The 16,680-nt window shown below is 35.9% G+C and overlaps 1 protein-coding gene across 2 annotated transcripts; it reads right to left on the bottom strand.

Moving 5' to 3' along the window:
• Positions 1–369: 369 nt before the first annotated feature.
• On the bottom strand, positions 370–16,258 carry LOC103327916 (RAD3-like DNA-binding helicase protein). Of its 2 annotated transcripts, XM_016793703.2 has the most exons (24): positions 16,023–16,258; positions 15,183–15,439; positions 14,164–14,327; positions 13,302–13,383; positions 13,054–13,201; positions 12,671–12,827; positions 12,112–12,395; positions 11,921–11,966; positions 10,230–10,371; positions 9,985–10,139; positions 8,654–8,745; positions 8,475–8,573; positions 8,313–8,381; positions 7,459–7,545; positions 6,848–6,907; positions 6,624–6,745; positions 5,724–5,781; positions 5,550–5,655; positions 4,899–4,997; positions 4,277–4,353; positions 3,582–4,184; positions 2,480–2,625; positions 2,037–2,118; positions 370–1,135 (listed from the first exon to the last, which is right to left on the bottom strand). In XM_016793703.2, the coding sequence occupies exons 1-23, from the start codon at positions 16,122–16,124 to the stop codon at positions 2,046–2,048; spliced, it is 3,228 nt and encodes a 1,075-aa protein (XP_016649189.2). In that variant the 5' UTR covers positions 16,125–16,258; the 3' UTR covers positions 370–1,135; positions 2,037–2,045. The 2 variants fall into 2 exon arrangements, with proteins under 2 accessions (XP_016649189.2, XP_088907171.1); XM_089051045.1 differs by lacking the exon at positions 16,023–16,258 and having other exon boundaries at positions 15,173–15,312.
• Positions 16,259–16,680: the final 422 nt, after the last annotated feature.

The following is a 16,680-nucleotide window of genomic DNA, read 5'->3' as shown; positions in this document are numbered from 1 at the left end:
GTTTGTCGATAAAGAAGAATAACTTTTTACATGTAAGAAGCCAAGCAGTGTTCTTCTATAAATTTTTCTGTGTTATCTGCTATATAGATTCTTTTTTGGATTTGCCACAATGCAACATTATTGATTTTTATGTTTTTCTAGTTATGTGGTTTCTAACTATGGCCCTAAAAGGGTCAAAAAAGGAGGAAATTTTGGATAGGGGTAATTTGGAAATGTTGGTGGTTTATACATTTTCGGTCAAATGTTTCCATCAGACTTGATTTTGACTTTCATCAACAGCTTGCAAAGTACTATCTTCTTCAAACTACAGAGAAGCCAAATTCGATGCCGTATCTGCACCGAGGACTTTTAATTATACAAAGTGAGGCAGAGCAAGAATGAATTTTTATATAGCCAAAATTTCAAATAGATCTTGAAAACCAAAACCAACTTTTCCAAAGGCAACATAAACAAGGTCACTGGCAGCAGCAGCTACAACAACATTGCTACAGAATTAGAATAATGAATGTGTCCCCTTTGAATGTTTGACGGTACCGTCCCCGGGCACTGCCATACTTACAACGCCCAGGTCACTGTGGCAGTTTGCCACTTGTATATTGAATTGAACTCACTTCATCATGAAAGGCTGCGGAAGCCAATAAGCAATAGTGAAAGCTGCCTTTGCAACTTCCATGTACAATTAGGGCTGTAGCTTTATATTCAACCACTAAACAAACTGTAGCTTCATGATCCACAGCATCCTTTCGAAGTCTCCTACGCCCAAGAGACCTCACATAAAATAGAGCAGTTTCTTAAACCCCAGTAGCATTGAGATAATCCAGAGTAGCTTGACCTTAAAAAGCAGGTTCTTCTCTTATATGAATGGCAAGAGGCAACAATTATCTGCTTTTAACATTCAGGTAAGCCCAGCAAAAACTACCAATCAGAAAGTAAGGTGTGACTAATAAATTGTATATTTCAGGAAAGATACTGAGGCCCTGAACTTGACATTCTGTCTTTCTTCATTGACTAAACTGTCATTTTCTATCATGTAAACCACAATGATGCAAGTATTTACGCGTCCCCAACTGCTCTAGGAAAATGCATGAAGTTTTATGGAGCCAGACACAAAAACCTTCTTAAGAGTTTTATTTTCCTGCATGACAAGTATTTTATTAGAATAATTTATTCAGAAAATTAGAGCTAGGCACCTCAACAAATTTCATCTTTTAAAACACGATCTGAACTATCTAAATTTTCTTTTACACCTTACATTAGGAGGATGTTTTTTTAAAAAAATTTAAATAAATTTTAAGTACATGTAAGTAGATATCAACCTATCAAATTAGAGCATCTTATGGTTACAGATAAAGTAGAATGGACTTTTATACTGAAGGTATGTTTATTTTTACATTATTTTAATTTTTATACTCTTTTTTTTTTCCTCGTATAGTTATCATTCCACGATGTCAAAAAATAAACGAATTATTTTGAAAGCTAAATTCAACAAACAATTCCGTAAAATTACTTATCTCATGATAATTTCAACAAATGCAAACATTATTCTGAAACCTAAATTTGATGTAACATCGAATTATAACTTTCCCTAATTTCTTCTACTACTAGTCTACTTGCTTGAGGACCAAGGATATCAAATAAGAACTTTATTCTTAGCATTCTTTATACAAAAAGAGGCAAAGAAAACCATACAAAAGCCTACAAGATGTATATAGATATATGGGGTTGGGATGCACAGTGGATCCTTAACTTGGGTCATTACTAAATCTACTCATGTGAGCATGTGATGTCCTCTTCCCAGATTGTGAATATGAACCAAATGAAAAGATGATTTGGATCATTGGACCACATTATAGGATGGTCCCACAATGTGGTATTTTCCTTTCTTAATAAGGTGTATTTTCTAGATATTCTCCCTTCATATATAGAAATTGCGCTTCATCTTAGCCAAAGGGTCGAGAAAGGTCTATAGTTAAGTTTATATCTCATTCACAGCAAACGTTATAATTCAGGTCTTTAAGAATTCTAGATTTCCTTACCTTGGATATCTAGAGCCCGTCATTTGTTTGAAAATAGTGCTCATACATAGAGTGATACTTTACTGGGATAAAATCCTTAAATCTGTTGACAATTGTGACAGAGAAATAGTGAGAACCTGAAATATGATATGTCAAACTCAAAGTCTTTGTTTGTGTTTGTATGTATATACACATATATATATATATAGAGAGAGAGAGAGAGAGAGAGAGACACACACACACACACACACACACACACACACACACACACATTTGTGATCTTTTACTCATGATCACCAACCATTCATCAAAATTCAACAGCTCATATTCAAATTCTAAAAAAGCTTTTCTTTTGGAATAAATGTTAGCCGTTGGTTTTTGAAACAACAATTGGTGAACCACATTTTCATGCTCACCAAGCAGAAAATATGATTCTGTATATGAAGTATAGATAGGAGAATTACCTTTTAAGAAGAGGAAGCCTCTCTCGTCCGGAAAACAGGCTTGCAATAGATTGTAAAACTTCATTCATCTTCATAGCTTTGGACTTAAGTGCCTTCATCAAATTTACAAATTCTCTATATTCCAAAGTGCTAAGTTTTTCTTCAACCTGTAACGCATAAGGAAAACATCCAACAACCCCAAGTTGTTCACTAACTATTTAACAGGAAAACTGTGTAATTCCCAAGAAGGAACACTACCTAACACAATTCTGACAGAAAAGTTCTATAAAGTTCAAATGCCTAGCTACTGAATTAACAAATTTACATGGGGGTTTCAGGTAGGCCATTAGAAGAAGAGAGGGTTATTTCTGGAAATGTCATAGTGAACAAATGGTAGACTATTGATGTATTTATGTTTCTCAAACTCAAGGAAGATGTTTCAAAAGTGTGAAACTCTTTTTTTTCCTTTTTATTTTTTTTATTTTTTATGGCCAGTATCCTTTTTTTTTTCCTTCTCTGTTCTTAGTAAGTATTCCACATATTGTAATTTTCTTTCTTTGGGACAGAACCACATAGGGTAAACTTCAGTACCCTTTAAATCTACTTCATGGCTTCAGTATGTACTTTTCCACCATCCTCCCACAGCCCATTGCGGTGACCCCACCAAACTGCCCCAGGAAATGAACAAGTAATTACTGCATGTGACTCATGCAACAAGTCTCTAATCTTCCCGAGGAGTAAACACTTTTAACTATTATCATGATGGTAGATCACAAGACAGTTTTCTGCATCATTTTCTGTCCCTGGGTAAATCCTTTAGTATCCCATTCAGGGTAACAAGTTCTAAAATATCCTAAACAATGCAACAAGGAAATAATTAAGCATCATGCAGACCAACCTGTAAATATAACACAACGAGTCTAAAGCAACAAGAAGCATGTCAGCTTAAGTTGTTTCTGGAAAACATGTTAAACAGATTTTATATGCATTATGAGCCATCCCCTATCAGTTTCTTCTCAATGGTCCTTCGAATAAAGGCATGCATTAACACAAATCAATAGTTTATATTGCTTTCCAGCCATGGCCTATGAGAAAAAAGCATTTACATCATCAGAATGCTCACCTGAACTAGAAACTCAGATCCTCTGGTTTCCTTATCACCAGAAAGCACAGGGATGGATATTGCACTTTTGTTTTTGTTACTCAGAAACTCAGCATCTCCCTGTTGTATGATCCTCTTGTCTTTACGCATAAATGCTGAACCAACTTGAGCATTTTGTGAACTTGAACTGTCAGATATATGTGAACTCTCACTTCTCGGATTAATATTGGGAAAACCACCATATGAATCAGAATCTTTTGCAAGAGATGAATGCTTATTAGAGTTGTCAATAAGATGTACTGAGTCATGCTCTGTGCTTAATTTACACCTTTTTGAAGAGCAAGGTGTTATTAGTTCTTCGCCTCGTTTCTCATTTTTGCCAGGAAAACCAAATACTTTACTATCTTGACATTGCAGAGTTTCCCTCTCACAAATAAGCAGCTTTTTCTCATTTCTGAATAGATTATTTGAACACTTCAATGCCACAGACTGATCCTTACAGGAAGTAAGAGATGAGCGATTGGCAGGAAGAACTTCCCCTAACAGGCTTGAAAGTTTGTCCCTGCCAGCTTTAAGTAGGGAAGAAGATGACTTTACGGGGCAGTCTTGACTGACTGCGGTTGTCTGCAAGCACAAATAACTAAGAAGCATATCACACTATAAAACAACTTATGACGTAACTATGAGTGTCTGCAGAGGTAATAATTAAAAATTACCAGAGGGAGAAATTTATCCAGATAAAGTTTTTCTGGCGGTTGCTCAGTTTTCAACTCATAAATTTTCCCTGATGTTCCTGTAAAATGAATAAAGGAAATCAACATAAGCTGCAGCATTAAAAGGTAGTCACATCACAAAACATGAGAAAATGATGCTTTACATCCCAAAGTGATTTATGCAATTTTGTGGGCCCAAACATTAGTATCTAAGAAATTCCAAAAGCTAACAGATATTCTAAGTCCATGTCACAACAATAACTTCTGGATTTTCTAGTCACGTGTTGCAACTTATCCTTTGCAGATAAAATGAAAAAAGGTAAATCAGACGCAATGGTACTTGGAAATTCAGTTGAAGATCCCAGTATGATAAAAGCACAACAGTAAGGCAACGAAGAGCATTACCAACTTCCATTTTACATCCTTGCATATACATGGTAAATGATTTTGAATCAAATTAAGAGAAAATGCAAGTTTACATGATGCCTTGTTACTGGGAAGAGAATTCATAATTAACAAAGCTGAGTTAAGTGCAGGCAGTGCATGAGCCTATTTTGTTAATATTATTTAGAGCTAAAAGAGGAGAACAAAAGCCGAACGTGCAGGCAAGAGAGAAAAGACCTACCATGAACTGAGGTTGATGAACCTACAGAATATGGTTTATGATCGAATGGGGCTTCATTTGTCTGCTCATCAAGTACCGAATTTGATGTAGAAATTGCATCTATAGGAAAAAGTATGACAGAAAGGTGAGTTTGATGAATGATGCAGTGAATGTGTAAGCCAGTGGAAAAGAATATGTAAAGACAATACATAAATTAACCAGTGGTACTGTGAAAGCTAGTGTAAAAGTCTCTTCAAATGCTTGATTATTTATCCTTTATCAGGGATTTAGAAAGGTCACCCACAGGAAGGGGGGTTAAGACCTCATCTTTCCATTCAAATGATGCATGTGGCAATACCTTTATAGGATTTCCGCACTTAAATTGCTAGTGAAATTGTCTAATTTCAAAACCACATAGATGGTTTGAACAAAGCACTTGTTTTCCCATCATGACAAAAGCATGAAACTTTTTCTGTTCAATTAGAGCATTGGTCATGACACAGAACTTGTGAGCTTAGTAAGTTTTAGTTTGTACTTATAATGAGATAAGAATGTATATGTGATGTGCCCTTCAAACATGATTTTCATAGGAACATTAACCATATTGTTAAAAGCCTCAGATATTGAGGAAAAAACTAACGGATATTTGTTCTTTAAATGCACTATTCTTACCCCATTTTTCAGTTTGTAACAACTTCAGCTTTGTAGGACCCCGAGCTCCTCCATCCCGAAAGAAACGGGTCAACGAAAAAATTACATCCCCAAATTTGGAGTAACACTGAAAAAGGACGTATAAGTACAAAAGTTTTTGTATAGATCAAAAGGTTATTCCTAAATAGAAAGCACCTTGACATGAGGTTGTATCCAGAGCGATATTTGAGATTGACGATTTGGTTGTGCAAACCTGTTAATAAATCCAAAATTAAACAAAGTACATATACACATACAAGTCAAGAGGTCAGTGTTGCTAATTAAACCATAAACAATTATAGAAACCTATTAGAATGTGAGCATCCAACCCAAAACCAATTGGCAACGGGTGGAGAGGCCCCAAGATCTTTTAAAGCACTTATGCAGGGCTTCCATTCTCAAATGTGGGACAAATACTCTCAACAAAACCAATATTTATATATAAAAAATAAAAAATCTCTAGAGGAATACATATTAAGAACAGAAAAGTTTTTTAACTACAAGCTTGTGAGTCTAAATCCAACATGGCTTTTGACAACAATCTACAAATAAAAAATAAAAAATGGGCAAGGCCCATAAACATTAAAGATCGCCCAAAGTGGCTTCATATCTCTGGTAAACGCTATAACAAAAAAAAATTGAATAAATCGTTTCAGAATCCAGTCTAGTTCAAATGAATTCTACCTTTTCCCTAGGAAGGCCAGGTTGTAGAAAGAGGTCGAAATTTTGTGATCTATGGAATTGGAAAACTAAAGTCAAATATAGTAAATTGTTAAAGGTAATATTTGAACTACGCTCAGTCAAGAAAGAACTATTACAGTAGAATTTTATTGTATTCTCAACATGTTTAGTGGGGATGGGTGGAAGAAAAGCAATAAGTTTACAATTACTTACAACGATACATTTTGAAACTAGCATCTGGTTGAAAAAGAATGTAAAGTTGATCTCACACTAAACCAAAATTATGCATTTTAGGAATATATCTGATAAGCAAATAACATGAAATCTTAACGAAAGCTGTCAGCAAGTCGTGAGATAGCAGCGGGGAAAAAAAACCTTTCATCACAAAAAATAATTGCTCCATAATCATGACGATGACGGATTACACGTCCAACAGCCTGATTTACAGCTCGTGATGCTTGTTGATTGTACCAGTCTTCTCCAGTCAGAACCTCCAACTTCAGTGTTTTGATAAAATTAGTAGGAAAATTGGAAAAATAAACAAGGAAAAGCACCTACCAATTTAAAGTGGCATCTCACATCAAACATTTGGACATTACCTTACATACTTGCCTCTGGGAATATGCCTGCTGATCCAAGTATTCACGTTTCAGACGAACCTGTTTTATGTTGTCATCTCATATGAGTGGAAATTTGAACAAGACCACAGTAACGAATTGAAAACAGTGAGAATATGCCAAACTGATAATATCTAGATAATTACTAAGTATTATTATGAAAAATAATGTTATACACGCATAATCATATTCGAGGTTCTGTATGTTTAGATATGTTTACAAATATGTAATTTATTCACAATGAATGTTCACTAAACACATCTTTCCGTAAATAAACTTGTGCAGAAGATTTCTGTCTAATGCCTAACTCTCAATAATTTCACTCAGTCAGCATCACATTTAAGAGGTAGATTCAGGTAAATAAGCACTTGCAGTAGTTTCCATATTATGTTCAACAATTGTAATCAATGCTAGCAGTCAAGCAAAGTCAAAGATAAAATCACAAATTACCAGCATGACTCAGTGTCAATAATCAAAGGTATAGTGCTTCACAAAATCACTGGTCACAACTTCAACTTTTTAAAACGGCCACGACTTTCATAATGCACACATATAAAAAGTAATCTGAAGAAAAAATGGGGGGAATTGTCAACCTTAGGATCATTCCTTGTGGCAAATGGTAGACCAGTAATGACTACAGCCCTTCCAGCGTGATCAGCAAAATCTAGTCCTTCACTTACCTGACAAATTATTCACTAGCTTAAGATTTCAGAGAGGTCTAGAGCAAATACATGTGGTAGAATAAAAGTGTCGGTAAGCACCAAAAGAATTCATCAACATTATGATAGGAATGCCTCTTGAAATCGGGGGAGATCCTGCAATTCAGCATTAATTTCTACTTTTCTAGCCTCATAGGCAGTCTAAAGCAGATAGTGTCTGGAACTATCATTGATAGCAATGTCATTCATAATTTGTGCACTTATCATGTGTGTCAGTACAGTGCAATAATGGCCATAAAAGAGTATGTTCAGCACAAGAGATGTATTTCTTTGGGAATCATAACACATTTCAAGGCAGTTTTCTTGTGACTTAATTGAGATACAAGAGCCACAAAATATGACCAAATAAAGGATCATAAAATAAGCATGCCTTGTGCAACTTATTGACTCTCTAAAATTTGCATAATTTCAGCATCTCTAGTCTCTACTTACCCTCTTGAAGCCACTTAAAACGTGGTAACCATTGCAAATCAAGCAGTTCAAATGCTCTTATCAAGTAATCTCACATTAAAGCATCACAAGGCGAGATTGATGCCAGACAAATACAAAAAGGTTTAGTTTTGAAGCAGCTTATTAAGTATATACATAGATTTTCAAAAACCCTTATTGTATGACAGTAAAAATGTTCATAACAAATGTCTGTCAATATTCATCAATCAGCACAAGATGAAGAAGTCTTCCAGAGCACAAAATTGGACTATTTCTGAAAAGTCAGGAATCAGACATACTTTACCACGGCAAACAGCAAAAAATACTGCACCAGAAGCTGAGGTGTCCTTCAGCTTAGCCATATAGTCCTGCCAACAATATAATCGAGGGAACATGTGAGGGAAGACTATATACTTATAAATAAGAAAAATCGCTGATTGTTTGTACGTCATGTGAGTCACCTCAATGGACAAAAGAAACAATGAAGATTGTCTAGGTTCTACAATAGGTTTCTTATGTTTGGAGATTCTTTCCCATATTGTAGTTGAATTGGCATGGCTCTGCATAAGTAGAAGATAATGTGTCATAAGATGAAAGCAAACCAATTTGACCTCTTCACAGAATCTATTTGATTCCTTACCGTATTCTTCCAGCAGGCAATGCATTGGTCCAAAATGTAGTAAGACGGAAAGAATACAAGCAATCCATCGGGAACGATTCGAGCAAAATTGACTGAAACATGAACGTCAAAGAACATTACATTTTTCGTAAGTAATAAACAATAATAACCAGTCTACAATTTGGACACTCTCCATTTTCCTTAAAGTTAGGTGCTTAGATTCAAAATCCAGTGCCATGCCTTGGGCTTCCAAACAAAGATGATCCTTGGGGTTTAGTTTGTGCCCAGTGGTTTCTTCTGCCATGACAAGTAATTGAGGAATGGACACTTTAGCACTTTAACAGAAGACAACTCCAACCACCACTGCCTCCCCCTCACCCATTCATCTTCTCTCGCTCCAAACACCACTACCACTCCCACCATCTTTTCTCTCTACAATCTCCCAGCATGTTTTACAAAAGGGTGGCCAGCTGGTATGGAGCATTATCTGGAAAATGTTGCTGGGTGGGATGTGGGTTTTGGGTTTGGATATCCAAAAATTCTGTGCAAGTGATGGGTTTTGGTTGGTTCAGTGAAAGATTCATGTGGTTGGTGTAGTAAGAGGTTTTATGATCTTGATATATCATGGGGATAAATTTCAGGAGAGAGAGAGAGAGAGAGAGAGAGAGAGAGAGAGAGAGAGAGAGGAAACTATGCAATTTGAATAAGTCTCATGAAATAAACCACATGGACCATCCGTTTTTTAAGGGGTAACACGAGGTTTTTAGTATTTATCTTAGATCTATGTATGCTTATTCTTCTTTTTTCTTTTCAGTTATGCCTTTCCTATTTGTTCTTTCTGTGTACGTGCACAACCATGCTGCAGGTGTGTTTATGTGTACTCTGTTGAGTCCAGGAGGCAAGTCTCCTAATAAAATACCTTTCTCTCCATGTCAAGAGCAAGAGGACACAACTTTTGAACCTTATGAGACTAAATCATCAACACATCAAATGCAAATCTTCCAAATTCAATTTCTACTTAACTTATATAGTCAATGTCTAAGCCTAATATGACCTTATTTACACATCAGATGCATACAAGAAAATTTTAATGCACATATTACTGTGCACCACTGTGACGTATTTGACAAATCTAAAATCCCATGAGTACAATGAATTCATAAAACATTTCATCCCAATAATAAGATTGAAATATGAAATAAGCAAATTTTGTGTTTTGGAGGAACTGGGGTTCAATGAAATTATTACCCCTTTCGCATTTATCAAAATAGGTGGTACCCAGACCAGTGGCATGTTAAATGGCAACTAAAATCCCAATTTATTTTACTATTACCAGCAATTACACTACGTACCAATGGCATTTCCAAGGTCCCGTTTGTACTCCAGAGAATCGCGATTTCTATAAGAGGAGTTGAAAGAGAAACCAGAAGGTCCAGCTGGTACAACTCCAGCCCATATCTGATTCGGGGTAATAACATGAGGGTTTTCCAACCGCACAGGGAACTCTCTGAGACACAAATAAACCATTGTCTTTAAAAGAATTTAAGGCAGCCACACTAAAACCAAATGGAAAATAAACTGCACAAATGCCACTTACAGTTTCAGTTCCTGTGCAAATGAATCCAAGGGAGATAATGTGCCAGATGTCAGTATAATGGAGCCCACATTCATCTTGGCGAATTCTTCCATTGCAATTCCAGGATGAAAACACCACCAGCTGAGTGTCCTAGATGCCTTACCTAGAACCAGAAGGATAAATATATCATTGTCAATATCACAGGAAAGAATGTCATCAATCACATGTCATGAATATGAAAATTTAAAAAGATCAAGCTACTGTGCTTGGTGCAGAGTTCAAATGAGGTAGCTTCATAAGACAAAAAACAAACAAGGCTTATTTTTTTCAGTCAATAACAAACTAAGCTGACTAGCAAACTAATCAGCTGATTTACAGCAAAAAGGACAAGCCCCACACACTCATCAGCTCATTTATGGCTCTCCACTCCCACATAACCAATCTCTCTAATCCTCTATTTGGTTGCATAGAAGACAAAAACAGGATACATATGATCCTTGAAAAAAGTCGTCTCTTTTTCATCATCCATTTGATTTTCCCAAACTCCTAGTGTTCCACTTCACAATCTGAAAGTTTAATGAGAGATACCACTACCAACACTGATTCATAATCTTCACAACACATAAATCGTCAAATACTTCTCAGAACACCTAAAATTGATCTTGTAGAATACAAGGTGTTTCTGTAGCAAACAAAAATTAAGTACATATGTGGGCTTCATTGAAACGGAAGCTGATCACAAGACAATAAACCCAACTGAAGTCTACATCTGCTGTTGCCTTGTCTAAATTAAGGCTTCTTTTATATACAAGTTAAGCATCTGCATACAACAACCCAAGGGAAAGAATAGCATACACCAAATTGTTTGTTCACCAATTCCAGCAGAGGGCTCAAAAATTAAGAGGAACTCTAACTTGAACTTGTCTTTCTAATATCACGTCTTAGAATATTTGCGTCTCTTCCACTCCCTCTTAGTATTGTCTACTACACTTGCATCTGGCCAGACCTCTCAGTTCTAGATTCATGGAACTGAGAACATACATTCCTGAGCTAATCTGGGATTAGTTAGAAAATTTAGGGAAGTTATGTTGTATGACTTGGTTAGAGTGACTTGTGAAATGACCTGAAATTTGAACCCCGGAGGGGCAGAGCCACCCATTTTGAGATCTAATATAGTTTTACCATCTAAGATGTAGCTCTCATGGCCCCAAATCTGCTCCCCAAGTTTCTCCTAAGCATAAGTACAGTCAAATATGTAGCTAACAAGCATGCATAATGCCCTTTAACTAAAGAACAACTCTTGAATATCAACATCCACCTTACTGAAAATATCACCTAAGTATGACACATTGGCTTTCTACTTTGGAACCTTATAAACTGGAGTTCTAAATCCCTCATCCCTTATTTCAAACTAGGTAATCCTTTATTTGAATGCACTTTAGCCATTGATTTGGAGGGACCGAAGGGGAGAGAAGTAAAAAGTCAATTAAAGGTTGATCATTAATCTTTATCAACAACATTATAACACCTTATGGGATTCAAAAGAAAATCTTTTATATGTCAAGTTGAATGACTGTGCATGACACCATTAGGATCCCAGCGCTAATATTTTTATAATGCAATAAATATTAGAACACAAAAATCTATCTACTACAGTTACATGAAACAATGAATCTCAGTTCAAAATATCAGAAAAATAGGTCTCCACTTACCCTTTAAACCATCAATTGCAGCTGCTTCAACTTCTTGTACATGAACCTAAAATGAACAGAAAGTGTTCCATATTCTAACAATTAGTTCATTACACATAATGAACTAACAACTAAGATTAATATTTGAAGTAAAGAAAGGAACTGATAAAGTCCCAGGTGATAATAACTAGCAGACCAATATCCAAACTTACACGATAGGATTTTGCATGGTTATTGTCTGTATCTCTGAAAATTAAATTAAACATGTCACTAATGCTTTCCAGCCGGCAGACACTTCGATTTGCCTTGTTCTGATTTTCTTCCTCAATAAGTAAAGTAGCATCCTCAAGTATTTTAATGAGCTTAGGGACAGTATCCTGTGTGATGTTTAATTCAGCCAGGAGTTCATAGATATAAGGCCCAGGCTTAGTGTATCCCAATTCCTTGGATTCGATAGGCACTTCAGAAATACGCTTCTCAAGCTTCAAAAGAAGCGCTGCAAAATATGCATTGTTAAATTGTAAAATTTGTGACCAGGCAAAGTTTTATAATGAAGAAAGGACTAAAAGAATAACAAAAATATGCTATCTTAAAGAGAACGTCACGTAAAGGGGTTTACCAAAACAACAAAACCACTGCAATAGGATTTAAAAAGGCAATTTCCCCTAACAAAACATCGCCAGTATAGCGACTATGCAATGGAATACTACTGATTAGAAATGGCAAGTTCGGTAAAAATTGAATACTGACGAATGGGCCAATTAGGTTTACCTCTGAGAATTGCAAAGTCATCTGGATTCTGTGATTTATCAGTTGATTCTTCCCTTCTTTTTATAGAAAGGTCAATACAATTTTTCGCTTCAGAAATGCAAGCTGTAAGAAGCCAAGAAGGCAAGTCAAAGGAAGCTGCATCTGCACATATGCTTTCCTGCATTGTGTTTAGGTTATGTAAGCAACAAACTTGTGTAATAATTTAAATTTACTAATTCTGCATGAATATGAAGTGAATATTTGTTTCAAAGTTGTGTAACTCCCAAGAGTCAATGAGAGAACAAAGAATACAATATTCAGAAACCAGCATATATAGTTTTCAGATATCTACAAAAAATTGGAGTTTTCCCTGCCCGAAAATAACACTAAATTTTATCTCTTACCAGGTTGTGAGCTTCGTCGAATATGAGAATACTGTTTTTCCAATCTATCTGTAGCGATTTTCTATACCCATGATCAATAAGATAGTTATAAGGTGCAAATAATATATCAACAACCTTATGGAGTTCCCTCGATAAATAATAAGGACACCTACAAGAAAATGGTAACAAGTTAAAATAAATAGAAGGACGAGAGGGGGGCACTAAGTTATCATTTACTATAGTGAAAGAACACAGACAAAAGAACCTACGGCCCTAATTTTCTTCCAGTATTCACCAAATCCTCGATATCAATAGGTTCATCTCCAAGATGAGGATTATTCTTTAAGTAACCTACAATAGAAGAACCAATGAGTATAAACTTTAGATTTTCTTAAATGCTATGACATGAAAATAAAATCCATGAAGAAGCAGTCAAGTTACTGCAGTAGATGGCACAGGAAAAAAATTCCTAAACCTTCCTGACCAGATCAATCATCAATAAAATCATCCAGGTTATTTTTAATAAGTAACTAGTTGGATTTATTTAGGTAAAGCAATTTCATAACTCAAAACTCATCTGCACATTCACTTCCAGAGATTACAGGGGCACACACATTCAAGCACGCAAGCCAATAAAAAAGCATGAACAAATCAGGAATTTGGGGAAAGAGAAACAAGCATAAAAAAGGTTTTTACACAAAAATCCAACTGAATGCTAAGTACTCATAACAAAGTAGAGCAATGCCACACTTTTTTGGTTTTTGAGGAATGGAGAATTGTATAGTCATCTTATTCAGCTAATTTTGGGAGAATTTTCAAGGTCAAATCTATGGTATATAAAGAGATACATATATATAGGGGGAGAGGGAGAGAGAGAGAGAGGGCTTTGATGATGCGGACTGTCAGTCTCAAGACAACTTAACATTACAAGAAAGGACACCACACTTATCCTGTCGTGTAAAATAATGGTGACACTCAAAATGGCTAATATGTTTCCAAGTATCCCAGGGAATAAGTTCCATAAACAAAATTGTTCGAACATGTGCTAAAATTCAGAAAACTTAACATTACAAGAAAGGACAGCCACATACGTGTATATGTACTATGTACACTAACAAGCACAATATTTACCAGAACCACGAGAATAATGAGCACAATGACGCTTTTTATCCTTTGTTTCCTTAGTGCGCCGGCAGAGGAAATGGCAAGCCTTTGTCTGTGTTCTTCCGCGTAGTAAACTCACTTCCTCATTAATGCATAATTGTTCTCGAGACCCCAACACTACCATTTTCGGCCTGCATATTGTCAAATATTAGTTAAGTTCCTTATATTTCTACAATTCAAAAGGAAAACAAACGGAGAACTCTAACTACAAAGAACAATTCGTTGAGCAAATAGAGAATAATTCCACACCACCAAAAACATCTGAAAATAAATTCATTCCTAAAAAATTTAGGTGTCAATACTGATTTTCACAGCTGATAATTAGAGTTGCAACATTTGCTAACGCAACTGTAACAAACAAGCTGGTAATCGCCAACAACTCAACTAATTACAGTATCAAGATAGATGCCAGAAATTCTATGTTATGTCTAAGTAATGAATATGTTACACTATCAATAACTTGAAAGCAAGTTAAAATCTTTCAGACAAGAAATCATATGTAGCCATTAGGTGGTAAGATAAAAATATACATGCAGCTAATGAACGTTTACGTTGCTCCACAAGCTCAAACATTTGTTAGATAACACAGGCTTCAATGTACACAGAACATCAACCTAGAAAAGCAACAAAAACATATGTAGCATTGTTGAGATTGCACCAACTATTTAAAGATGAAAATACAATGAAATAACAACTACAAAAGAATGGCTAAGATGGCAAGTCCCCGAACAGCAATTTTTGAGGTACATTGCAAACTGGCATAATCCTTTTGAGTAGAAAATAACAAATGAAAAGGCACATGGGACATTCATTTATGTGGCACCCCAATATCAGGAAATAACACTTGAGCTGTGCATCTATAGATGGCATAGATACAAGAAATGGATGAAGTGAACAACAAAAACAGCAATGATAATAGCAATAGTAATAATGATATCCAAGGCTTAACCAATATTGAATAAGTGCAAAATCATACCATAACTGACCTGTAAGAGCTTCTTTTCAACTCTTTAATTACTTGCCGGATCTGGCTGTGAGTGCGGGACGCATATATTATGGTAGGAAGATCTTTTGTCGCAGACTGTGACGACGGAACACCTGATTTTTCTCCTGTGATCAGACTCATCTTGACATTAGGACCAGTTGAGAAAACACCCAAACTCTTCCTCCAGGCCAATGTGGCACAGAGAAGACAAAGGGTTTTTCCAGTTCCAGTGGGACTCTCCAGCAGTGCATTACTTCTCTGCAGCATTTTACATGTGCACACAAGTCACAAACTAAACCACTGATCCGAAGAAGGCAAACCTACGGCCAACATGGAGTCCGGAAAGGGTAAGACATAACAGCCATACCCCTGTTTCCGGATAGGTTGTTCCCAACCACCAGGTTGACTGGGGCAAGCCTTCCCACAACAACAACAATGATAATGATGTTGATAAGTCCTTAAAATATTCATACAGAAATTAATTATGACCAAAGCCAATACGAAGAACACCACATGAAGAGGATCCATGCTATTAGAGCACCAAAATCAGGTTACCCAACAACAACATTCTCAAGATTGACTCCAAAATCATCCAAATGTATGCATATGTAAGCTCAGGTACACACATCTTACATGATTGGAGTTACCCCTATAAAAAAAAAAAAAAAAATCTTTAATTTGACCCCAAATCCGTTCAACTAGACACTTCTCTATCACATATACGTCTTAAAAAGCACCAAACTGAATATCAAAGAATACCCCATAACAAAAACAATTTGAAAAAACAGACAACAACTTGTGGTATTCATAGCAATAAATGAACTTGAAAAATGAAGCCTACTTCTTGGAGAGATTGGATGACTTTCTCCATGTAAATGAGCTGGCAATCGTAGGCTTCGAATGGGAAATCCACATCGATGCCTCTGATGTTGTACGTCGGCATCTCTTTAGTCTCCGGCACTGGTAACTAGAAAAAGAGCAAAAAAATTCGCGAGAAACTGAGGATTTCGGTCGGAAAGGTAAAATCTACAAACCCTAGAAGCTAGTGAGGGAAATTTAGTCTGGTAGAGTGAAGGATTGCGTATTTTCCCGCCATCTTGCTCTGTTCGGCTGAACGGGTCTCTTCACGTGCGTAACACGTGCGGGGTAATGTGCTACCTTTTTTCTTTTTCTTTTTTTTTTTTTTTGCCTTGCCATTGGGCTATTGTGCTACTTTCCTTTTTTATACAAGTGATGGTCTCTAATCTAAGGAGAGGTAGAAATTTTTTATATATTTTTAGTCCAAAAAAATATTTTTTTATAAAAGTTAGAAGGGTACAAATTTTAGTTCTTCCATAAAACAAGAAGTAGGATACTCATTAAAGTGGGTCTAGACATCTCACTAATATTTTGAAGTTGAATCAATTCAAGCCCTTTCTTATGTGAATCACATGTGATGGAATTTCTAGTCATTCTATATTGGTTTTGAAGAAAAGCAATAAGATATCATTAAATAAAGC

The sequence above is a fragment of the Prunus mume genome, linkage group LG4 (genome assembly GCF_029339155.1).
Source record: "Prunus mume cultivar Tortuosa linkage group LG4, ASM2933915v1, whole genome shotgun sequence".
In the NCBI taxonomy this organism is placed as follows: domain Eukaryota; kingdom Viridiplantae; phylum Streptophyta; class Magnoliopsida; order Rosales; family Rosaceae; genus Prunus; species Prunus mume.
This window is presented reverse-complemented; position numbering and strand designations above follow the sequence as displayed.